The sequence below is a fragment of the Saxophila tyrrhenica genome (genome assembly GCF_035928015.1).
Source record: "Saxophila tyrrhenica strain CCFEE 5935 chromosome Unknown scaffold_1, whole genome shotgun sequence".
In the NCBI taxonomy this organism is placed as follows: domain Eukaryota; kingdom Fungi; phylum Ascomycota; class Dothideomycetes; order Mycosphaerellales; family Extremaceae; genus Saxophila; species Saxophila tyrrhenica.
In genome coordinates this window covers 1,893,991-1,916,226 of record NW_027041733.1, presented here as the reverse complement: position 1 = coordinate 1,916,226, position 22,236 = coordinate 1,893,991, and the positions used below count along the sequence as shown (strand labels likewise).

The following is a 22,236-nucleotide window of genomic DNA, read 5'->3' as shown; positions in this document are numbered from 1 at the left end:
CGTGATGATTCTGTGAGAACTTCGTTGGCCGAGGTGCGAGTTTGGTAGAAGGTCTTCGAAGGACCTTAGATCATGTGATGCCGTCTAAGGTGGAGGATCGCGGTCGTGGCGGACTCATATAACGGCTTCGCAGAAGCTGTATGAGTGCACGAGCGTGGAGAGTTTGCGTAGGTGTAACGCGCTGAGATGAGCGGTGCAGGCGCTTTCTCGAGGCGTTGGCTGGTGAAGGGTTCGTTGATGGTGGAGAGTATCACGACCGCGCGCAATATCGAGTTGTGTCGAAGAGGTTGATGGGTGAAAAGTGTTGTCGAAAGAGATGTTCTTGCCTTGTGAACTGCTTGCTTGACTGCACGATGACCTCCGGCCGAGCTTCCGATTCGCTGCCAAGGCACTAGTCCAAAAGGGTAATGAGGCGACAAGTCAGAAACGACACGAAGGTGATGCTTCAATATTGGATTACTTTAGATATATTTAACATCCTTCTTCTTGTCCACCAGCTCCATGCTGAGCTTGTTGACCTCTGCGCGCCCACAGTCATATGCCCGACGAATCTATGCCTCAACACCTCGTGTTGGCGGACCGGACAACCACACTCAATCAGACTCCTCCTCCTGAGTGCGCAACTCATCCCACAACCGCATTCTCTTCTCAGACAGTGGTACGGGCGGCTTCTCGCTGTTCGAAAGCCTTGTCGGGGTCGCGAGTGGCGGGGCGCTCCTACCATTCGTCAACACCAGCACCAAATCTGCGAATGCTCGAGCTATCAGGGAATGTTAACTTACGGTGTCAAACCTTTAAGGCCCGTCCCCTCAATTGGCAGACGACTGCGCTCCCACTCGACAGGTCCGAACGTTGGAGTGGCTGGATTGTTGCGTTCTGGAGTGTCATCCTTTCGGGCACGTTTTGGCTTGCTGGAGCTCTTCTTCGGGCTGGTCGCCTTCCTCTTCTTGCCTGTTTCGGGTGCTTGCTGAGGTGGAGACCTGTTTGATGTCAATTAGTAGGAAGCATTTACACACGATATCGATGCTGTGACTAACGTAGGTTCCGGAGGGATTGTGCCTTGCGAAGAGATCGTTGCAGCCATAGACTGAGCTCTCGACTCCCTGGTTGCCTCTGTGGATGACGAGGTATGATGGCTTCCTCCGTTTGGCAGCACGCTGACATCTGCGTCGGGGATGGCGACCGCTTCGTTTGCCCTCATTTTCATCAGGATCGAGGCGGCTTCTTTCATTTCCTTAGTGATGAGAAACCTTGGCGTGTCGGCACTGTTGCTGGGTCTTCCTACCACATGGCGTTGGCGTCTCTCACGGCCAATGGGGCCTGCGTCCAACTCTGGGATTCTTGGAAGGTTGAGACCTGTCCTCTGTGGAGATAACGAAGGCGCTGTGCTCGAAGATGCTACACTCGCTCCGCCGAGGAGTGCCTGGCTTCTAGGGAGAGGGTAATGCGGATGCTCCGGTACAGTCGATATTTGATGCGCCATCTTGTCCGTGATGTAGGTGTTTCTCTTGCAAGGTATAGTACAGATCAGTGAGCATTTCTTACAGCGCACACTCGAGCTACTTATATATTCCAAGATGAAGCAGTAATCAACAATTCGTATGGCTTCGAAAGTCTCTCCTCTTACATCTATCAATAAAGTTCACAATGGCCCTTATTCTGGTCAGCAAAATCCCATAGAAAACAAAACCGCGAACTCAATTGCAGAAACATCGCCGCCGATCCACTGTATTCGACAGATTTCACGGTAACAAGCAATCACATCGATCGCCATTTGCTGACAGCAGCGACATTGCAGAGCATGTGAGTTCAGCAGATTATCACGTGACATCGAGTGAAGGACAATAAGAGTGATTGCCAACCTCACATTCCAACGAACAATCTCTTTGTTACAATAGCTTCCGCTTGCGCACGTGCGTATACAAGCCCTTTACCTCCGAAACCTCATCCTCGACTCATCGCCATTGCAATCGCTACAGTTGCACCACCTTGGATCTTGCACACGAAAAGCTCACTGCCCCCTCGACATGACGGCCAAAGTTCTCACACCCGCAAAGCCAGCCGTCGCCACTAGAGCGACTGAGACGGCCACCAAAGTCCCCTCCCCGGCGGAGAAGACCACCCAACCACCGACCAAAAAACGCAAACTCGCCGCCGCCTCTCCCAAACCCTCGCCAACCATCAAAGTTATCTCCCGCAAAGCAGAAGCACCAAAAGCGCCCCGGGCGCCGAGAACCCGCAAATCCAAGGCCGCTCCATCGACGCCCCCTGCACCAGCGCCGGTGAAGCTGAGTCTACCTCTCCTAAACAAAATCCGCCAAGTCCATGCCTTTCTCGCCCGCCGCGCTGGGGTGACGCTCGAGTGCGACTCGGAGAACAAGAACCTCATCTCTGTGCCGCAGCTCGATCTTGTGGGAGCGATCGAGCGGATGTGGTGGCATTGGGAGACTTTCGATGAGGAGTTCTCCGGGATCGAGACTGTCCGGGAGGCCATAGTCGACGATACGATTCAACGGATGGTTGGTGATGGAGTGGAGAAGTTTGGATGGGTGACGATCGATATTGATGTCCATTCGGCGTTCGAGAGGCGGATCAAGGAGAAGATTCCGGGGTGGTATGGATTGGAGGCGATTAATCTGGTTGCTGTGGAGCTTCGGTTGATGTGAGTTTCTCCCTTGCAGCGACAAACCCCACAGCTGCCTCCTTGTGGTGCTGTTGCGCGCTCGGGGAACAAGGACATTTGCTAACAGAAGCGGCGTCTCAGGAAAGAGCAGATGATGAAGGAGGCACTGGGCAGTGACCTGAAGTTCTTGGGGAACGAGCACGAGAAGGAGAATGTGCCAACCAGCCTGGCCAACACGTACGCACACAGCGATGTTGGAACAGCGCAGGACGAAAGCAAGGAGGAGAATCTTTCACGGAAGCGAAGGGCAGTCAGCATCTGATCAAGCGTTAAAATGAGATGATGAAAGCAAGCAAATATGGAAAGGCACCAGCATGACCTTAGCCATCGAGCCATGAAGGATATGGTGACAGCTACGATAGTATGTTGAATCAACAACGACAGAGCCGGAGGGGAGATAATGAGCAACGAAAAGCCATCCAACCCTGCCTTCGTACAGTGCTCCTTCAATGCTTCATCGTGGGTCCTACGGGCTCTGGTGCCGTAGAAACAAGCCGTATATTGCCCTCCACCTCACCGTGACTTCCTTCCGGGTCCAGAGACATGAGGACCGCCCTGAACAGTACCAAGAGGAGGATCCGAAGAGACCTCGTATCACTTCCTGACCGCCTGCCGTCCCTCGACTCGCTGCCAAGTAGAAGTATTCCGAGGAGCTGAAGTCCCGTCGGTCCATCCGGGTAAACCTCTCAAACCCAAATGCGACAAACACGAGAGAAGGATCGTCGGCCATGACACCAAGCGTGCGGCCTCAACCGTCGCAAAAGCTTCGTCGACGGCCTGGCGCCCCTGTCTCTCGTCGATCTTGTCTTTAGGCTTTGGAGGGTGGGAAAGAAGAAGCGAAGAAGCAAGCGAGGTTGAAGAAGTCCGCCGCTACATACCAAGGCTCCCCACTCAGCCGCGAGGCTGTTCCGTTGGAGAGAAGTGGCATTGAATTGAAGACGAGCGGTGTGTTGCCTTTGTCGACGGGCTTTCGATGCGCTACCTTATGCAAGGGTGAGTAGTGACGAGCAGCAGCCTCGTCTCCATCACCGCAGCGATCCTCATCTACAACCCCCCATGTCCGCCGTCCCTACAACAGAAACATCGCGGAGTTGGCGTACCGCCGTCAGCACGCGGACCCCAGCACGCTCAAAGCGGCACGCTGCAAATCCAATTCAGGAACCATGCACGCCGCCCATGACGCCCCGGACACGCTAATTCAACCGGACAATGGCCCAAACTATCGATCGTTCAGGCTCAGGTACGGGCGGGCGCGTTTGAACGCAAACAGCCATTGCTGCAGCGGTGTAGGAGGGGGGAGATCTGCGAGTCGTGGGTTCTTCGTTTAAAGGTTTCTTGTCGTCCGCCCTCGCGCATGCATGTGTGTTGATTGTGGTGTTCCTCTTCACTCTCCGCAAAGTCGTCTCCACAGGTTGGCTGGGCTGGGTTCATGGTTGTTTCGTTGAAAGGTCGCGGAGAATTTGGAGACCAATGGCTGCTGGAGGTGTGCTGCGGGTCACTGTAAGCCGGGATTGCCTTCGTGTGACTGTGTTGTTTAATCTGACGACTGTAGAATGGAGCAGATGGGCCATCGGTTCAAACGGAGCCGTTCGATATAGACGATCTATGTGCGAGGCTCGAGGTTGCGAAGCGCGAGCGGGAAGAGAGAGATGCAGCGAGGGAGTTGAGGAAGCAGGTGCGCGAAGCAGTGAAGAGGGATGGCACTGATGGACGACCGACAACTGCGAGAAGGAGGCCGAAACCGACACCATTAATCGATGCGAACGTCAGTAATGACTGGAGTCAGGTTCAAATACCAGGACTGTCGCCATTGCGAAGTGACCATTTGCGATTGAACCTCATCGACAGCATACCGGAGCACTCAACACCACCCTTTCGAAGCCCGTCAACCACCAGAAGCATACCAACGTCTCCTCTAGCACCAGGCGACAATGGCGACCGCAGCCACGACACACCCACCAAACCAAAACGCCTCAACTTCTTCAAATCCCTCACCAGCGACGACTCCGACTCCCGCCTCCGCAAGCCCTGGACAAAACAACGACCAGACGACGTAGCCAAACGACGCTCCCAGACCTCTCCCCTCCTGCACACCAAATTCCGCAACGACTCCACCATCGACCACCAAATCTACTCCCATCCGCACGCGGAGCACTCGATGAGTTTCGTAAACGAGTACTGCGTTAGTTTCGACACTGGCGACCACGACCGCCACGATCAGATAGTCGAGTCCCCCCAATCGCTTAAACCCCTCCCCATCGACCGGCCGGAATGGGCGTACCACCACAGCGAGCGCAGCCTGCTCAATCTCCCTCTAATGCTGAAGCGGGATAAGAAAGACCGGACGCGCGCGAGCGTGGACGAGGTACCTGGGCCTCCTCAGCAGCAGAGAGATCTCTCCGGCAACGCACAGCGGTCACGACCGCATACGAGGAGTCAAACGGCGCCAGATGGGCTGATTTGCGAAGCCGTGCGGCGCATCGAGCAGGGTCAGAGTGGCAAGAAGCGGCGGTCGATGGGGGCGTTCTTGCAGACGATGTTGTTGCCGGGACCTGGCGTGAATGCTGGTGGTGGGGGTGGGAGTAGCCATTGCGTGGCGATCTAGCAAAAGTAGATGTAATGTTTAATGCATAATGTCATTCGTACATACCAAACATCAGTCGCCACCGTGAGTGGGACTGAGAAGGTGAAAGGCTTGAAAGTTGTAGCACGTGAAAGCGTTTATGGCATGGGGTATCCGAAATCTATATGTACAGCCAACGCAGGACTATGGAGCATGATCATGTCCATTCGTGGTAGCGACTCCGTTCTCGTGCGGAGGCAGCTCTCGCGACAAAGGCGGGCGGAAGGATATCACGGCGATCTGCGTCAAAGATGTTAGCCCCGAGCGGTAGGTGAAGACGCCAGTCAGTGGAGAGCAGACATACCTGTTTGTCGACCGCAAAAGCCAACCGCTCCCCATCCGCGCTCCAACTCAGACTCGGCTCACTGAGCGGCTTGTCTTCCTCGTGCTCGCCGTTCCTAAGCTTCGCAGTCGCAACATCAAGGCGCCACGTGACAAGCGGCGCATGTGAAGACTCTTTCGCTTCAGCCCAGTAGGACATAGGCCGTCCAACGAGCTCAACTAACGAGTCAATGTCCCAAATCTCGACCAGCTCGTGTCCGCCGATAGCGACGTACTGACCATCATGCGACCAGGCGAGCGCGAGCGCCGGGCCCTCGCTGAGGTGGAAGCTGAGCTTGCGATGCGAAACTCCGTTGGCAGGGTCCTCGTGGCTGTAGAGGTGGCAGGCGCCGTTGTCCACGGTCACGAGCAGTAACGCCGGCTTAGGCGCATCCACCAAAGGGCGGAATGCGAACGCGGTGATTTGGCCTGAGACATCGATGCCTTCTGCTCTCCAGTAGCTGTTCTGAGAGTGGAGATTCGGGATCTTAAGTGTCGAGCGGTCGTCTCCGATGGAAGCAAAGGCGTACGTCCTCTTGTTGTCGTGGGTCATTTTGTCCCACCTCAGAAGAGATTGAGGATCGCTTGAATGGGAGTCTAATCTTGTCAAGCGGTTTGCAGGCATGTCCTCATCGGTGACACCATTCATGACGGGGGTTGGCGCGCTGTCGCGCAGTGCCCAGCGTTCTATGAGGTCGTGCTCGCCACATAACACGAACGACTTCAGCTCGTCATCATCCCAGAAGGCGTCGAAGATTCGATCTTCGGAGATCCGCCATGCGACTGGTTCTTGGCTGCGAGAGTTCGGTGAAGTGTCGTATATAAGGACCATACCTCTTCGCGGGTTCATTCGTATCACCAACAGGTAGTTGCCGGCGGAACTGTAGCGCATAGCGAGCATTAGTCCAGGCGGGTCCAGTAATGGCGGAAGTAAGAAGCTGGCTGAGGTGCCACCATGGCGACTATGGCTCAGAATTTGCTGATCAGACCGTGACCGGCCGTCTGAGAAATTCCGTATCGTGTCCACCGCGCACACTGCGGTGTGGCCCTCAGGATGCCAAGTAGACGCTGTTATCACGGAATTTGGAGGCAGCGATGGCTGATCAATCCTGGCGATCTGCTTCACCTCATCCGGCGATTCGGGCACCTGATAGAACCGACATAGATTCTCGCCGACAGTCATCAGAGTCCTCCCGTTCTCCGCACTGGAATCTGGATTGAACATGCTGTGGTAGATTGTCGCTCCAGGCCGGTCAACCTTCCAAGACATGGTGCTCGTCTTTGGACCAGCCTTAAAATCAGTCTGCACGGCCACATCCATGGAATCATAACGTGGTTGTGGCACGTCCAATTCCTCCCCGTCCTCCCCCATAGCCGGCGACACGGGCTCTCCATCCTCCTCGGCCTCACCGTCTCCAGACGCGGCGTCCACATCCATCGCGTCACCATTCAAATGCACGCCCTCGCTCCCCTCACTCCGCCTCTGCCGCTTCGGCGCCGGCGTCGGGAACTCGTCTGGCGGTCTCATTGCAGGCGGCCGCCCCTTCCTCTTCCCTCCGCCACTGGTCGAGGGCCTCGATGTGTCTTCATCCATCCAAGAACGACCAGGCGCCTCCCATTCCCGGGCGCGCTCCGTCGCGTTGGCGCCCGTGAATAAGAATTTGCGCTCATTGTTCTTGACGCGCGAGAGCAGCTCGTCATGGTACAGCCCATCTTGGATGACGCTGATCAATTCTCCTCGTCGCACTGCCGGCGCGAAGGGGTAACTTTCTGGGTCGCGGTGCTCAGGTCCGCGATGCCAGTCGGTGTAGAAGGCGGTTGCAGCCTTTTCATGGCCGGCTTCTTGGAGGTAGCGGAGGATGAGGTAGTTGACGTGGTCGGAGTGGAGGGTGCCGCCGCTGGGGGGCATGGTGGTGGATATGGTGTTATTGCGTGGTGTGGTGCATCGGCTTCAACTGTTGTCCTTGGCTCCTGGTAATGTTGTTGTCAGTTCTAGCTTTGCGTCGCGCTGTCAGGTGGGTTGGTATTGAGCGGCTGGCATATGGGACATCTCGTTGTAGGACATGTATCGAGGTGTGGTGGTAATGGAGAAGGGTGGATCCCCATGCAGCGGGAGATGCGCGATGATCTCCGCAAAGCCAAAAGGCAAACATCCTTGCTCGAGCATCGAGACCCTTGCAGGCCGATATGACCAACCTCGAGGAACAATACCACCTCATGCTCTACCCTTGATACAGACAATGAGACGACAAGACAGATAATACCAGGATCGCATACCACCCTTGACGACATGCCATCTCGCCTCAACCTCCCCCCTCTCACCCGCGCCCTCTTCCTTGTCCTCCTCGCTCTCTCCGCCCTGAACGTCTCCCTTCGATTCCGCAAATGGACGACAGAAGACCCATCTCGAGCACAACACATAATCGACTACGTTCGCGCGCCGCAGCTAGCGATACCCTATCTTGTCCTCATCCCAACCAAGAGCATCAGATTCCCATGGACGACATTAACCGCAGCGTTAGTAGAGAACAACGGCGTTTCGCTCGCCATCAGCGGACTGGTGATATGGTTCGGAGGCCGATACCTTGAGAGAGCATGGGGTAGCACGGAGTTTGCAAAGTTCCTGCTGTTCACGACGATGATACCGAATATTGTTACGTTTTTGGTGTATGCGCTTTGGCATGCCGTTACTTCTACACCGGATCAGTACGTTCAGTCCCTTGCCCAACCGTGTGGCCGATATGACCTCTAACGCTCCACCAGCCCCACTCCAATACAAGGTCTGCTAGCCGTCGAAGCTGGCTTCCTTGTCGCTCTCAAACAGCTCGTCCCCGAGCACACAGTGTCTCTCTTCCGCGGCGCTCTGCGCTGCCGCGTCAAGCACTTCCCGGCCATCTTCGTGCTGGCGAATATGCTCTCCGGGCCTCTGCTGGGCACCGATACGGCTTTCTGGCTATCTTTGTTCGGCTTTTTAGTGTCCTGGGTGTACCTGCGCTTCTTCAGGATCAGCGAGATCTCGACTTCAGCAACGAGCGGCGAAGGCGTGACGATGAAAGGGGACGCGAGCGATACGTTCGCTTTCGTGGCGTTCTTCCCGGACGTGATGCATCCCGTGCTGGCGCCGGTGTCCGATGGGATCTATCAGGTAATGGTGCAGCTGCGGCTGTGTACGCCTTTCTCTGACGAGGCTGTTGAGGCGGGCAATGAAGGTGTTGCGGCAAGGAGCGAGACTCTACCGGGAATCATGGAGAGTGGGAGAGGTGGAGGAGGCAGAAGGGCTGAAGCAGAGAGGAGGAGAGCTTTGGCGCTGAAGGCGCTGGATCAGAGACTGAATGCGGCCGCTGCGAGTCGGAGTGCTAATGTTTCGACGGCGAGCGCTGCGCCCAGTGCTGCTGGGGATTCCGTGGAGACAGCCGCGGGGGCGGGAGCGGAGGACGGGGGTGGAGTGAAGGAAGCTCAGGCTTGAGGCAGGCTGTACGTGTCCTACTGTCTGATCTAGCGTGGTGTTGGACTATGGTATGGTATGAGTCGGGTGTGCTGTGTGCGGAAAAGATACCCGGCAGTTGCCTTGCTACCTTGGTATGATATTCATTTCATGACTCGTTCCAGAAGACATGCTCTTCTAAGTATGCCGGTCTCACATACCGACAAACATGGCTTCGAGACTTGGGGTATCCACCTGGGACGTTCCACGAACATGAGCACGTGCTTGTTGCATGTGATCGTTGTTGTACTGGCTATGATCGTCAGCCCCCAACATTCAGACTTGAGACGAGATGCATGTCCGTAGGGCTGGTGTCTGTGAGAGTCCGGCCGATCAACTCAATCCCAAACTCGACACCATCATGATCACGAATGAACAATAGCCATAGATGTGTCGAACATGAAGGCAAGTCATGCAAGGTAGGGCACGGCAATTGCAACCCCCTCTTCTCCCGAAACTCCACAGCGCAACACTCCGCCTGTCCCCCACATCCACGTTGTCGCCAACCTGGAACCGTCTATCGGCAAAACACCTCCTCGCATTGGACGCCTTCGCACACTCGCGGCTGCATTGCGGCTCCTGCACGTAGAGCGACTCCACTGCCGTGGGCACATGGCCAGCCAGATCCAGGTACACTCTGGTGGGGCTGCGTGATGATGGGTCCATATCGAGGTGATCGGCTCACTGGTCGTTTGTCGCTCATGTCTTGGAATAAGTATCCTACTCTTCTGAATCTACTCTGCTGTCGCATACCTTCCTTTCGCTGTCAAGATGTCTGCTATTCCCAATCTCTACGAGGGCGTTGACAACACCAGTAACCCGGACGCTATTCAACAACAACTGCAGAATAACAAAGACGCTGTACAACACTTCGAATATTCCCAGAGCAATGGTACAGCACCGGCGACGAACGGTGTGAAGACTGAAGAGCCATGGGCATTACACGATACACCTGTTGAGAACCAACGGCCACTGAAAGTGATTGTCATTGGAGCTGGATACTCGGGCATATATCTGGGCATCAGGATCCCGGAGAGACTGCGGAATGTCGACTTGGTGATCTATGAGAAGAATGCTGGTGTTGGTGGGACCTGGTACGTTATGCTAACACCAGAGGATACGGCGTATGCAATGGCTAACAATCACAAGGTACGAGAACCAATATCCCGGCGCTGCCTGCGACATCCCCTCCCACTCCTACCAATTCTCCTTCAACCCCAAACACGACTGGTCCGCCCTCTACGCCCCATCCTGGGAGATCCGCGACTACCTCACCACCACCGCAAAGAAATACGGCGCCAACCGCTTCATCAAGCTCGAACACAAAGTCGCCGGCGCAACCTGGCACCAGGACGAAGGCAAATGGCACGTCCGCGTCGAGCAGCCCGACGGCTCAATGATGGAAGACACCGCCGACGTCGTCATCTCCGCGCGCGGCAACCTGAACAACAAAATGTGGCCCGACATCCCCGGCCTCTGGGACAAGTTCAAAGGAGAAGTAATGCACTCCGCCGCCTGGAACCAAAACTACGACTTTGGGAACAAACGCGTCGGCGTGATCGGATCCGGCAGCAGCGCCATTCAAATCATCCCCAAACTCCAGGCCAAGAAAGGCGCGCATCTGAACTGCTTCATCCGCAATCGAACATGGATCTCCCCACCTCTAGGCCAAGCGATGCAGGATAAATACGGTATTCAAGAGTTCGAGTTCTCCCCTGATCAGATCAAGAAGTTTGAAGAGGACCCGGAGAGCTGGATGCATTTCCGCATGGATATCGAAGCCGATGCGAATAATATCCATGCCGTGACGATCAAGAACAGCGAGATGCAGAAGGGGGCGAAGAAGGCTTTCGCGGCGGGTATGAAAGAGCGTTTGGCGAAGAAGCCGGAGTATTATGATTATTTGAAGCCGGGTTTTAGTCCTGGGTGTCGGCGGTTGACGCCTGGACCGGGATTCTTGGAGGCATTGGTGGAGGATAATGTGAGTTTTGTGAGGGATAGGATTGAGCGTTTGGAGGAGAAGGGGGTCGTGACGGAGGATGGAGCGCTGCATGAGATTGATGTGTTGGTGTGCGCGACGGGGTTCTACGCCAGTACGGCACCGCCTTTCCCTGTCAAGGGCCTTGGTGGCGAGACTCTAGACAACCATTGGTCTGAGCGAGCGACGAACTATCTTTCTCTGGCGACCGATGGGTTCCCGAATTACATGATGATGCTGGGTCCAAACGGGGCAATCGGCGAGGGCAGCCTGACGATGATGATCGAAAGCACCGGCGACTACATCACCAAAGCAGTGCGGAAGATCCAGAAAGAAAACATCCGATCAATGGTGGTCAAGCCCGACCGCGTGAAAGACTTCCTGCAATACTGCGACACCTACTTCCAAGGCACAGTCTACTCGGAAGAATGCCGATCATGGTACCTGCTCCCTCCCCTCACCCACCCTTCCACCCTACTAACAGCTATCGCAGGTACAAGAAGAACGGCCGCGGCGTCTCCGCCGGCATCGTCACCGGCCTCTGGCCCGGCAGCACGCTCCACTGCATTGAGGCCCTGCGCTCCCCGCGCTGGGAGGACTACGAGTACGCCTACCGCGCGGAACCCAACGGCGCGCCGGTGAACCAGATGGCGTGGTTGGGCAATGGGTGGGGCGCGAAGCAGACGGTGGAGAAGCCGGATATGGAGGCGCTGTCGTTTTATATTACGCCCATGTTTCAGGAGAGGGAGATTGGGGTGCCGGTCGAGGGGAGGCCGGAGGAGAATAAGCAGTACCAGATTAGACCGTGGAGTTATTAGAGCAGTATTGATCAAATGTGTTTACGATCCCAGAGGCTTTTAGTTGAATCAGCGTTGAGCAATGTGAATGCTTGAGAAAGGAGACATGATGGCTCTGCGTTTCTGCTCGTTCGCATGTGAGCTCGATGTAGGCATCATGGCATTCATACCTCGTTACGTTACATCTAATTCAGTCGTGATCCCGATCTCCATCTATCTTATATCACTCTATGAGCCTCTTCGTCTCCTCTATCATCATCTCATTTATCCTCTTATGGCCCGTCTATCCCGCGCATGCCTCGTCATGCCTCGCATCCCACTAAATTTTGCCATTCGCCGCATGCCCGTTCATCCCACCAGCACTCCCCAACCGCTCCTCAACCTCCATCTCCGTACTCGTAGCCCCATAACCCCCTGTCGCCTCCACGACCTCCTCCAGCCTCAAAAAACACTCCCCCTCACCTCCCTTCTCCTCGTCCTCAAACCGATGAACCCTCATCTCCGCATTCCGCCACATATACACCCCCGGCCCCGCCTCCGCCGTCGCCGTAATCTGCCTCAGAATATCCCCATGCGCTACCAGCACGATCTCCTTCTCCGGCCTCTCGTAAAGAAACTGCCGCACCTTCCTCGCGCGCGCGGCGATGCTCCCCGGGTCTGGGGCGTAAAAGCCCTGTTTACCCGTCCAATCGTCCGTCAACTTCTCAAAATTAAATCCCTTGAACTCAGGTATCTGCTCGAGTTCAGAGCGCGGACGTCCGGTGTCGCAGGGGAAATCGTTGCATTCCTGCGCTTCGGGCAGACACACCACGGCGCCACGGCCGCCGAGACGAGAGATGACGGGTTCGTAGCCGAGCAGCGTGGTCTGGAGGGTTCGCGAGAGGGGCGAGGAGACGAGGAGGTCGATGCGGGATTGGATTGACGGGGGTAGCAGGCGGGAGAGGGAGGAGGCTTGTTTTCTGCCTAGGGGTGTGAGGGGGGCGTCGAGGACTAGAATTACGGGTCAGTACAATGCGCTTCCCAGTCGTGTTGAGGCTTTGGTGAGGAAGCGTACTGCTATAGTCCAAGTCCACATTGTGCTCGGCCTGCGCGTGGCGGGTGAGGTAGATTCTGCTGCCTGGAGCCATGGTTTTGGACGAAGAGGAGATGGAGCGGGAGAGAGGTTTAGGAAATGTGGTTTTACTACTTATCCTCGAGAATTGTCTCTGCATGTTAGATCTCACGCTAAACGCACGTGTTTTCACGATTGCATTCACGCTAAGGAGGAAAAATGCTTTTAGGCGTGACGTCGGCTTGTGACAAGCCAAGAGGTGGACTCGATGTGATGGGGCTGGGAATATCGAGACATGTACAAAAGCTGTTGTGGTAGAGCCTAAGATAGAGGAAGAGGTTCCTCGTCGATTAAGGTTATGTCTTCCCAGCCATCCCGACAGAACTATCCACAAAGCAATCTATAGGGTATCATGCAATCACAGGTCATCGCCATCGCTAAAACGCACTCGTAACAATCACTCGCTGTACCCATCCCTCACTCACCCAGCCTTAGCAGCATCCCTTTCCCCCTCCGCCTTCTCAACCGCCGCCTTCGCCTCCTCAAGCTTGGAATTGAGATCCGCTTCCGTAGCATCAGCGGCCTCCTTCGCGGCCTCGAGTTCCTTGACTTTGTCCTCGAGGTCGGATTTCTCCTGGTGTGTATGTTAGCATCGACCAAACACCTCTTTCTACAACAACGTTAGCGCGACGACAAACATACCTTATTCGCAGCCTCGATGGCCTCATCACTCGCCGTAGCCTTCTCCGCCGCCTCATCGACCCTCTTCTGCAGCTCCTCCTTCTCAGCCTCCAGCGCCGTAACCTTCTCCTGCAGATTCGCCGCCTCCTGCTTCGCGGCGTCCAGAGCAGCGGCTTGATCGGTCTCGAACTTTGAGATAGTCTCTTGCGCAGCGGCGATCTCTGCCTGCATCTTCGTGGTCTCCTCGGTATGCTTGGAGGTCTCGGCTGCGCTGGACTCGTTGAGGACGCGGATCTGCTCTTCGGAGTCGGTGACGCTCTTCTGCGCGGCGGCGAGGTCGGAAGTGAGTTTGTCGTGGGAGGTCTTGAGTTCTTCGTGGGATGCTGTGAGCAAGGTCGACTTCTCAGTAGAGTCCTTGGTGGACGCGTCGTGCTCCGCCTGCAGCGCGGCGAGCTTCGCCTGCGCATCCTCAAGATTCTTCTGAGCGGCTTGCGCTTTCGTCTCGGAGTCCTTGGTAAACTGATCGTGCAGAAGCTGCAGCGCCTCATACTTCGTCACAGAATCCTGAAGCGACTTCGCGGTTGCCTCACTACTGCTCTTGCCCTCCGTGACGACCTTCTCATGCTCGCCCTGCAACGCCGCAAGTTTCTCCTGCGCAGCCTGAAGATCCAGCTGAGAAGCGGCGAGCTTCACCTCCATCTCCTTCTTCATATTGACCAACTGCTCCTCCAGCTGACTGTTAGTCGTCTGCAACTCGCCCTCTTTACCCTCCGTCTCCGCAAGCTGCTTCTTGACCTGCGCCAACTGCTCGGCCAACCCAGCCTCCATAGCAGCCTTCAGCGCCTTCACCTCAGACAACTCCTTCTCAACCGCCATCTTCTTCTCGACCAAATCCTTCTGCTGCGCATCCGCCGCCTCGCCGTTGCGTCTCATAGACGCCTGCAAGCCTCCTATGCTCTCGTCGCGCTCCTTCTGCACATCGGCGAGCTTGGTCTCGAGGAGGTCGACCTTCTGCTGGAGGAGCGAGGCTTCTTCTTTGGCTTCGCCATGGGTTTCCTTGGTGGCTTCGAGCTCGCTTTCCTTGGCTGTGGTGGATTCTTGCTGGAGTTGCAGCTGCTGCTTCAGCTTGTCGAGTTGCTCGGGCGTGATATGGGCGTGGCGGTGGAGCAGCTTGGACATGTGGTGGCCCATCTTGGAGTCGTCGTTGGGTGTTGCTATGCCTCCCTTGGGCCTGAGGGATTGGGTGGTGAGCTGCCAGTGAGTGGGTGGTGATGTGAGGTACAAAGGAAAGAATGCGAGTGAGTGAAGGTGAGACTGCAGACGCTAGAATGTGCGAGACTAGTGCTGCGAGGCTAGTCAGTGCAGTAATAGGGTGAAGTGATGGGGTGGGAGGATGTGAGACAGCGGAGGCAAACGAGAGGTTTGCTCCCAGGTCAAATACCGTCAGAGTCGGTCTATGCAGCAGGAGCGTGTCGCTTGGACGCTATCTTGTTCGAGCGGGCAACTACGATTTGTGCGGTGCGTTGTCATGTTGAAGCACAGAGGAAGGTGTAGATGCCCAACTTTTTCGAGCGGTGAGCTGTCGTCGCTTGTGTCGTTGCCGCTTGCCATTGGCTGCTCAGTTTGAGGCGAGAGCAAGGCAAACCATCATCCCAGTCGCTGTAAGTGCTCCAACGAGAGCTTGGAGATAGATGAAAGCTGCGAGGATAGATAAGTTCCATGAATCCTTTCGACCGTCTAGAACAGCGGACTATGCTAGAAACGCCAGCAGCGAGCAGTCTATTCTACCCAAGCCTCTTCCACAAGGCCAATGAGCTAATGATACACTCCCAATGCAATGCAACCCCTCCCGCTCACATGGAAACCTACAAGCTCGCCATGCCAAAGGCAAAGCTAAGTGCGACAACCGTACCCATCACCGCAAGCGGCAGGACGTTCATCGGAGGTACCACAACACCGACAGCAGCTCCACTGCTCGATGCGCTTCCCGAAGACGATGAGCCAGAGCCAGATCCACTACCGCTGCCGTAAGTCTGCGTGGGCTGTCCAGCATTGGCAGAAGCAGTCTGCGAGCTGCCGCCAGGCGCGTTCTGCGAGCCATCACCACTAAGACCAGGGCCCTTGCCGGCGCCGTTCTTGAAGTACTTCTCCGCACCGGAGGGGATCGCAGGGAGGGCAGAGCCGGTGAAGGGCTTGGTGTCCCAGTTCTCGCTCTGGCCTGGGCACTCCTGCTGCGGGTTGTTGGAGCTGTAGCCGCCGTTGCCGCTTGGGGCGGAGGTGGAGGACATTTCGGACTTGAAGTCAGAGAATTGGTCGCCGACGAAGGAGACTTTGTTGCCGTTGATGTTGACGATGCCGTAGCCGTTGCCTTCGTTGGAGTATCTGGAGGATACGTTAGTCTGTGCCAACGATAATAATTTGATGCAGCGACATACTCGTAGATCAGACCGCCAGAAAATACGCCAGTCATGTCAGGCTGCAGAAGGCCCTTAACCTCCGCAAACGTGCGTGGACCGGGATCGATGCAGCCATACTCGGAGAAGAAAAGCGGAATGCTGTAGTTCTGGTATTGGTCCACAAGCGCGCTCCACCCAGACTCCTCGAAGCTCGACGGATCGCACCATTCGTAGTTGTTGATGGCGTAGAAGTCGCTGCGCTCGGGAGTAGAGCCGCAGTCCATGTACTGTGCCATAATGTACTGGTTCTCCGACACATCTGCTGCTGAGTAACCGACTGGGATGGACCTGTATCCGCGCTCGGCAATGTACTGCTTCATATCCCGCGTCACCGCCTTGACATACGGTGCCGTGTTCGTCGTGTTAGGCGCGTTGAGGACCTCGTTGCCGCTGAAGAAAGCGAGTGTGTTGGAATACGAAGCGAAGGCATCGATGGTCGAGAAAATACTCTGGAGGTATGTTGGGTTGTACGAGGTGCCGGGGTCGTCGCGGTTGAGCGAGTAGTCGGGCGTGTTGACATCGAGAACGAGGTAGATGCCCGCCTGCGCCAGTGCGTTCATGCACTCATCGTGATTCTTGCTGTTGTCCACCGTGTAGACCCGGATGGTGTTCAGTCCTAGCTGTTTGAAGTATGGAATGTCGCGGTTGCAGATTGAAGGGTCAGCGAGGGGGTCTTCTGCTTCGCTCGATCCGCCCGGTTGGTAGTCGACGCCGCGGAGATAGAATCGGTCGTTGCCATTGAAGAAGGCTGGCAGTGGTCAGCGCGTGCTCTTGATGCCGTGTCCGCTCGGAAATGGGAAGACATACCATTGCCCTTCGTTGTGATGGATGGTAGCTTGCTAGCCCTCTCCTCTATCTTCGCTGGCGTCGTTTCAGCAGATACCGCCGTCGCGGCCAAGGCAGTCGCCAAGGCACCGATGGTCTTCATGGTGCTTGAGCGAACTTGGCTGGTGTGGTCTGTGTCGATGGCGTAGGTCTTCTTGGAGTGCTCGCGAAAAACGGTGATGGATGAAGTGTATTTAATGCCCAGAGAGAACAACGAACGAGGAAGGAATGAGCGTCGTGAATACAGTGGTCAATGGCGGAAAGAGCAACGGAAGAGTTATTGATGAGAAGAAGGCGCTCCCAAGGCCAGTCTGTCTTGCGAAAACACAAAAGAAGAGGCGAGATGATGATAAACTTCAGGAGAAAGCAATGGCGCGTCGTCTGTACGCGTCACCTTGCATTGCGTGGCGAGTTTCCACAGCAATGCTCACCTTTATCTGCTCGCGAACCATATGGATCTGCTCGCTGGCCTCGGACCTGGTTGTTTCTCATGGTTATATTAACACCAAGATTAACGGACAAGGCTTGGTGATAACAAGAGCCCGTTAATGTCGTAGATTGAGTCGATCCTGGATGCTTGGGTGCGGGTGGCGCTGAAGACCCTGGGGAGCGGAGTGGTCTGCGCTCAACGCGATTGAAAAAGTTGGGCTCTTCGACCATCAGACCTGTTGTTAAGATACCATATAGGACCTTCGATTTTCTATCGTCGAGGTGGGCCGAGCAGTAACACAATAAGCGTCTCAGCCATTCGTATTGCAGCTATCACAAGGAACAAACGGCAAGTACAAGCCTCATCTCATGTGTGTCGTACGCCTGTCCGACCACGAAGAGCATGCAAGAGCAATATTACCACCAGCAAGCTTGGAAAACCCCTCGTATACGCCGCCATGAACTCGTGTACCGTCCACGTAACCTGGTTATCACACACCAGCCGCCCACCTAATTGACCCCCTCCTCGCCGTGGCCAAATCCATCGGCGACGCAGGCCTCGAGCTACTCGCCTGACTCCCACCACCCTCGCTCTCCGGCGTGGTCGGCGAGCTAATGACCGTCACATTCACATCAGCGTTCTTCTTCTCCTCGACCGCGGTTTGAGCAGCCCCCATCAACGTCGACAGGTCGTTCATCGCGATCTTCACCTCGCCGTGGCGGGAGAAGTAATCGCCTTCTTCTCCTGCCTCGGCAAGAGACTGCTTCACTTCGTCGCGCGCACTGGTGACGTTGGTGATGCGGCCGGAGACGGTGCGGATGAGCTCGTGGGCTTCGTCGTCGGATTCGTCGGACCAGGCTTCGTCGTCGGAGTCTGTGTCGCTCAAGTCGCTGCTGTCGTCGTCGGACACGTCAAGCTCTTCAGCTTCATCCTTGGATCTGGACTTCGTCCAAGTCATGTCTGGAGACGGGATGGCATCTTCTTCGTCCTCCAGGCCAAGGTTGTCGGCGAGCACATCCAGGAAATTCGCATGCCCTAGATGCCGTCAGACCAATGCATCGAAATACATTGTCGTTAACAGTGTAAGTTCAACTCACCAACCAACCTCCTCAGATCATGACTCCCCCTCCTCGCCTCCCTCCCAAGCTTCCTCTCAGCCGCCGGCGCAATGCCCAAGTACTTAATCCTACGACTAATCGTCGGACGGATCCTCGGACGAATCATCCTGTCTTAATCGATCGCCAATTACCAGGCCTTGATTGTAGGACGACCAAAGCGATCGCAGTTCCACAGGGGCAATCACAGCATAGCGATCCCCGCGACGGTTTTGAGGATCGAAGCTATCGCTGTGGGAGTGGAGGGGGCCGGAAGCTGAGCTTGCTTGTCTCATGTATCGGTCAGCAGGAACTCGTGTCTTGCTAATATCTCGCGTATGGTATTTTGCGGGGCACGCGAGTTTGGGTCTGCTATACAGTCTTTGACTAACGTAGAATCTCTGTGCTCGGACGGGAACGATTGCGACAATACGAGAAAACAGCCTGTTGACCAGGACGTATCGGCATTAAGCCGTGGTGAGTAGACCCTCGCCTTCGGGTCTGCTTCGATTAGGAGACAATGCGTTTCAACACGCAGCGTGACGTTCGAATACGACTAGCAGTCAATGGGATGCTCTGACATTTGCATCCATCGACTTACTATGTCACCACTCAACAGGCTACTTTCATTTCCGCCTCGTTCTGATCGACGATCTTCACAGGATTCTGGACCGGCAAAGACTGCTCTGACTTCATGCTTTCACAACTCTTCGGTCACCTCCCAGAGCAGCCAGGCGAAAGTTGCGGCTACGGCGGCGTGGCAACAAACCCCCTTCCACCTCCTTGTTGTTCGTCGGCGTGATCGCCCTCGGCTTGATCTTGTTCAGTGAAGTCGACCACCACTCTGGTTCTTTGCCGGTCGACGAAAGCCACGAAAGGTGTCTCGTTGATCAGCATTTACCAACCATATCCTTCTTCAGCGTGTCCCTCGCCACACCCTGCTCGCACTCTTCCAATGACGTCCTTGCCACAGAATACTCCACCCGCCCAGAATCGAGCACAACCCCGTGAACACGATCAGAGCCCCATACCTCGTGCCATACGCCCACTGCCTCGAACTCTCCACCGCCCCGACCTTCAACAGCTCGACTCCGGAAAGACCGCCGACGACATAGCCTATCCCGCGCGCACCGTTGAGTAAACCGTAAACCATGCCGGTATTGATAGCCTCATTGTGTTTGACGGCTTCGCGCTCCATTTCTTTGATCCAGCCGCCCCACGTGGAGGAGTAGGGACCGGAGAAGAAACCGTAGCCAATGGAGAAGAGGATGAGCAGAGCTGGAATCTCGTGGGACTTCAGGCCCCAGAGGAGGAAGACGCATACACCCGAGCCCACTGTCGAGATTTGTGTGTTGGTGGATGCTGATAAGGACGTCTTGTCGCAGATCAGACCCATCAGCGTGCACGAGATGATTCCGGGCGCATTGAACATCACGATCATGAGCGCGCTGAGGATGCCGGAGAGATGCAAGACGTTACTCGCATACTGCGAGAGGTAAGTTTGCGGTAAGCCGTAGCCGCTGCTGAAGACTATGTTGCCGATGGCGTAGACGGCGAAGGTCTTGTGCTTGAGGAAGCTCCATGGAATCTTCTTAGGCCGGGTGGTTGACTTCTTTGGAATGATGAGGATGCCTGCGATGCCGGTGACGAATACGATGCCGGCCCAGATCCTGAGCGCGGTGCGGAAGCCTAGTCGGTCTAGCAGGAAGTACATCAGGAACGGGCATGCTGTGCCCACTATGTTCTTGCTGGAGAGCGTGACGCTGTATGCCGTCGCTCGGTTGCCGTCTCGAAACCATTCGTCCACGAATAGCGTGGTTGGGCTGAACAGCATGGCGCCTCCAAAGGCGGCGCAGATTCCTTGTGATACGATCAGGTGCCATACCGCTGTGCTCCATGACGACACCAAGAATGACAGGCTCGAGATGACCACACCTGCAATGGCGACAGGTCGTCTCCACCTCGCCCAGCGACCGCTATCGAGCAATGTGGACAGCAACGGCATCGACAGGTACATGACACCGTTCAGAGTCGTGCCTATCACGCCCGTTGCACTTTTCGATCCACTGAGTGTGGTCTGGTCGTTGTAAGCATCTTGGAAGATACCAAAGCTCATCGGTAAGCCTGTGCGGAATCGTTCGGTCAGCTGCTGTGATCAAGCTTAGACGGCATTGTCAGAGTAGGTCTTCGCATACCCCAAGTAGGAAGCTGCAGTATCGAGCAGCCGATCAGGATCAGAATGGTCTGTCTCCGTCGTGAAGCAGGTGGTGGCTCTGGCTGCTCGGAGCGTGTTCGTTCTAGGTCCTCCAAGTCCATGATTGCGTGTGCGTTCCGGTATGTTTTCCATCGCGCGCGAGCTGGCGACACGGTTTATAAAAGGAAAGTGCTCGCGTGACGCTGTGGTCGAAGATCGGTCGGCCTTCTCACCGAGAAGTTTGCCAGCTTCGCCGAGCTCGGACAACCCCACGATGGCTGTGATCTGAAGAGGGATTCCTCGATGAGCCAGCCTCAGTTGCGAGCGCTGGCCAAAACACCTGGCGAGATGGTGTGTGCGAACAAATTGCCTTACTCCACCGCAGAGGCGGACTCACGCTGGTCAAGATCCGTTCGTGCATTTGCTTTGGATTTGTGGTAGCAGGAGCTGTCAGCAGCCTCAACCACCAGCACTCGGCTTCTGTCTCACGGCCATGTTGACCTTAACAGTCGGGACCTTTGCTTCAGGCGGCCCTCGTAGAGACTTGATGGTCTCGTCCTTGAACGGCCGCAGGTTTGGATTCCGAGCGACCACATCTTGCGTAGCTTTGCTGGCAAACGTAGAAAGCTTCATCAGCTGCCCTAGCACGATCGAGCGCATTTCTGCCGAATTGGCGCCTTTCATGCCAGCTTTGGCCAGCTCTGCGTACGTTTCTGCGACGACCTTGTCGACTTCTCGACCACGCTGCTTGCGTACCATGTCGATTTCGCGGAAGATGCGTTCAACAAAAGGCGCGCCTTCCGGGATAGTCGATGCATAAGCGAGCGTAGTACGCCGCAGCATATCCAAAGCCTCGTCACCGCTGTAGGTCCCAGACTTCAGAGAAGTAATGATCTCCTCGGATAGGTTGTCGACGCATAATTTAGCCGCTCTGGCCGCGAGGATTGCTGACTCTGCGCCGGAGAAGTCGTACCAGATGCCCACACCGAGTAAGATGGCTGCTCCAGCTGCGCAGCCGAAGAGACCGCCTGTCACCAATGCCGGCGATGTGAGAGCCAGGGACTTGGTTTTGCTTCCAGATTCAGGTGCGGTCCTTGTCCGGGTCAGACTGGGCTTCTGGGACGCTGTCGTGGGCTCCGGGCGGGGCTGGGGCGGGGCTGGGGCAGTAGGAGGTGTCGTCTTGGTCCTGGTCAACTGCTTTGGGGCGGAGGAACTGTCCCCCGTAGAGTTTGATCTCGCCGCTGGGCTTGTGGTGGCCAATCCTTCTGTAATTGATGCTAGCTGTGGTGTTTGTGTTTCTGATTTGACTTTGGACGCTTTCCGTCGTGCTGGGTTCGGCCTTGTCTTCTTCTTCCCAGCAGCATCGCCCGGATTGACTGGAGCCGGAGACGCCATAAGCAGGTCCTGATGTTAAATGTCCTATACAGCCCCAAGAACAAGTCGGTGAGTCCGTCTCCGATGTACTGTGGCTATTCTTCTTATTTGCCCGGGTGGCAGGTCAATGTCTCCATCCCAATCACGACCGACAACATGTACTTGGGCTCGCAAGCCTGTCGTCGGGAAGTTGGCAGATATGCCCTATCATACCATTGGCTGGCGAGGGGGAGACGCTAGCTCAT

The 22,236-nt window shown here is 55.8% G+C and overlaps 11 protein-coding genes across 11 annotated transcripts; 4 read left to right on the top strand and 7 right to left on the bottom strand.

The window, feature by feature from the left end:
* Positions 1 to 593: 593 nt before the first annotated feature.
* LTR77_000840 (uncharacterized protein) lies at positions 594 to 1,483 on the bottom strand (the record flags this gene model as incomplete). Its single annotated transcript, XM_064798105.1, has 3 exons — positions 594 to 717; positions 783 to 980; positions 1,038 to 1,483. 3 exons carry the CDS (start codon positions 1,481 to 1,483, stop codon positions 594 to 596), a joined length of 768 nt encoding a protein of 255 aa, XP_064664339.1.
* Positions 1,484 to 2,027: 544 nt separating this feature from the next.
* Positions 2,028 to 2,945, top strand: LTR77_000839 (uncharacterized protein; the record flags this gene model as incomplete). The annotated part of the gene is made up of 2 exons (XM_064798104.1): positions 2,028 to 2,662; positions 2,765 to 2,945. The coding sequence occupies 2 exons, from the start codon at positions 2,028 to 2,030 to the stop codon at positions 2,943 to 2,945; spliced, it is 816 nt and encodes a 271-aa protein (XP_064664338.1).
* A 1,208-nt stretch (positions 2,946 to 4,153) lies between these two features.
* LTR77_000838 (uncharacterized protein) lies at positions 4,154 to 5,288 on the top strand (the record flags this gene model as incomplete). The annotated part of the gene is made up of 2 exons (XM_064798103.1): positions 4,154 to 4,183; positions 4,236 to 5,288. 2 exons carry the CDS (start codon positions 4,154 to 4,156, stop codon positions 5,286 to 5,288), a joined length of 1,083 nt encoding a protein of 360 aa, XP_064664337.1.
* Positions 5,289 to 5,450: 162 nt separating this feature from the next.
* LTR77_000837 (uncharacterized protein) lies at positions 5,451 to 7,536 on the bottom strand (the record flags this gene model as incomplete). Its single annotated transcript, XM_064798102.1, has 2 exons — positions 5,451 to 5,546; positions 5,611 to 7,536. The coding sequence occupies 2 exons, from the start codon at positions 7,534 to 7,536 to the stop codon at positions 5,451 to 5,453; spliced, it is 2,022 nt and encodes a 673-aa protein (XP_064664336.1).
* Positions 7,537 to 7,917: 381 nt separating this feature from the next.
* On the top strand, positions 7,918 to 9,093 carry LTR77_000836 (uncharacterized protein; the record flags this gene model as incomplete). The annotated part of the gene is made up of 2 exons (XM_064798101.1): positions 7,918 to 8,333; positions 8,391 to 9,093. The coding sequence occupies 2 exons, from the start codon at positions 7,918 to 7,920 to the stop codon at positions 9,091 to 9,093; spliced, it is 1,119 nt and encodes a 372-aa protein (XP_064664335.1).
* A 789-nt stretch (positions 9,094 to 9,882) lies between these two features.
* Positions 9,883 to 11,907, top strand: LTR77_000835 (uncharacterized protein; the record flags this gene model as incomplete). The annotated part of the gene is made up of 3 exons (XM_064798100.1): positions 9,883 to 10,205; positions 10,261 to 11,529; positions 11,583 to 11,907. 3 exons carry the CDS (start codon positions 9,883 to 9,885, stop codon positions 11,905 to 11,907), a joined length of 1,917 nt encoding a protein of 638 aa, XP_064664334.1.
* Positions 11,908 to 12,205: 298 nt separating this feature from the next.
* Positions 12,206 to 13,013, bottom strand: LTR77_000834 (uncharacterized protein; the record flags this gene model as incomplete). Its single annotated transcript, XM_064798099.1, has 2 exons — positions 12,206 to 12,876; positions 12,941 to 13,013. 2 exons carry the CDS (start codon positions 13,011 to 13,013, stop codon positions 12,206 to 12,208), a joined length of 744 nt encoding a protein of 247 aa, XP_064664333.1.
* A 405-nt stretch (positions 13,014 to 13,418) lies between these two features.
* Positions 13,419 to 14,809, bottom strand: LTR77_000833 (uncharacterized protein; the record flags this gene model as incomplete). Its single annotated transcript, XM_064798098.1, has 2 exons — positions 13,419 to 13,571; positions 13,640 to 14,809. 2 exons carry the CDS (start codon positions 14,807 to 14,809, stop codon positions 13,419 to 13,421), a joined length of 1,323 nt encoding a protein of 440 aa, XP_064664332.1.
* Positions 14,810 to 15,483: 674 nt separating this feature from the next.
* Positions 15,484 to 17,002, bottom strand: GAS5_1 (1,3-beta-glucanosyltransferase; the record flags this gene model as incomplete). Its single annotated transcript, XM_064798097.1, has 3 exons — positions 15,484 to 16,000; positions 16,054 to 16,822; positions 16,882 to 17,002. 3 exons carry the CDS (start codon positions 17,000 to 17,002, stop codon positions 15,484 to 15,486), a joined length of 1,407 nt encoding a protein of 468 aa, XP_064664331.1.
* An 817-nt stretch (positions 17,003 to 17,819) lies between these two features.
* Positions 17,820 to 20,739, bottom strand: LTR77_000831 (uncharacterized protein; the record flags this gene model as incomplete). The annotated part of the gene is made up of 4 exons (XM_064798096.1): positions 17,820 to 18,364; positions 19,325 to 19,386; positions 19,455 to 20,547; positions 20,619 to 20,739. 4 exons carry the CDS (start codon positions 20,737 to 20,739, stop codon positions 17,820 to 17,822), a joined length of 1,821 nt encoding a protein of 606 aa, XP_064664330.1.
* Positions 20,740 to 21,076: 337 nt separating this feature from the next.
* On the bottom strand, positions 21,077 to 22,012 carry LTR77_000830 (uncharacterized protein; the record flags this gene model as incomplete). The annotated part of the gene is made up of 1 exon (XM_064798095.1): positions 21,077 to 22,012. One exon carries the CDS (start codon positions 22,010 to 22,012, stop codon positions 21,077 to 21,079), a length of 936 nt encoding a protein of 311 aa, XP_064664329.1.
* Positions 22,013 to 22,236: the final 224 nt, after the last annotated feature.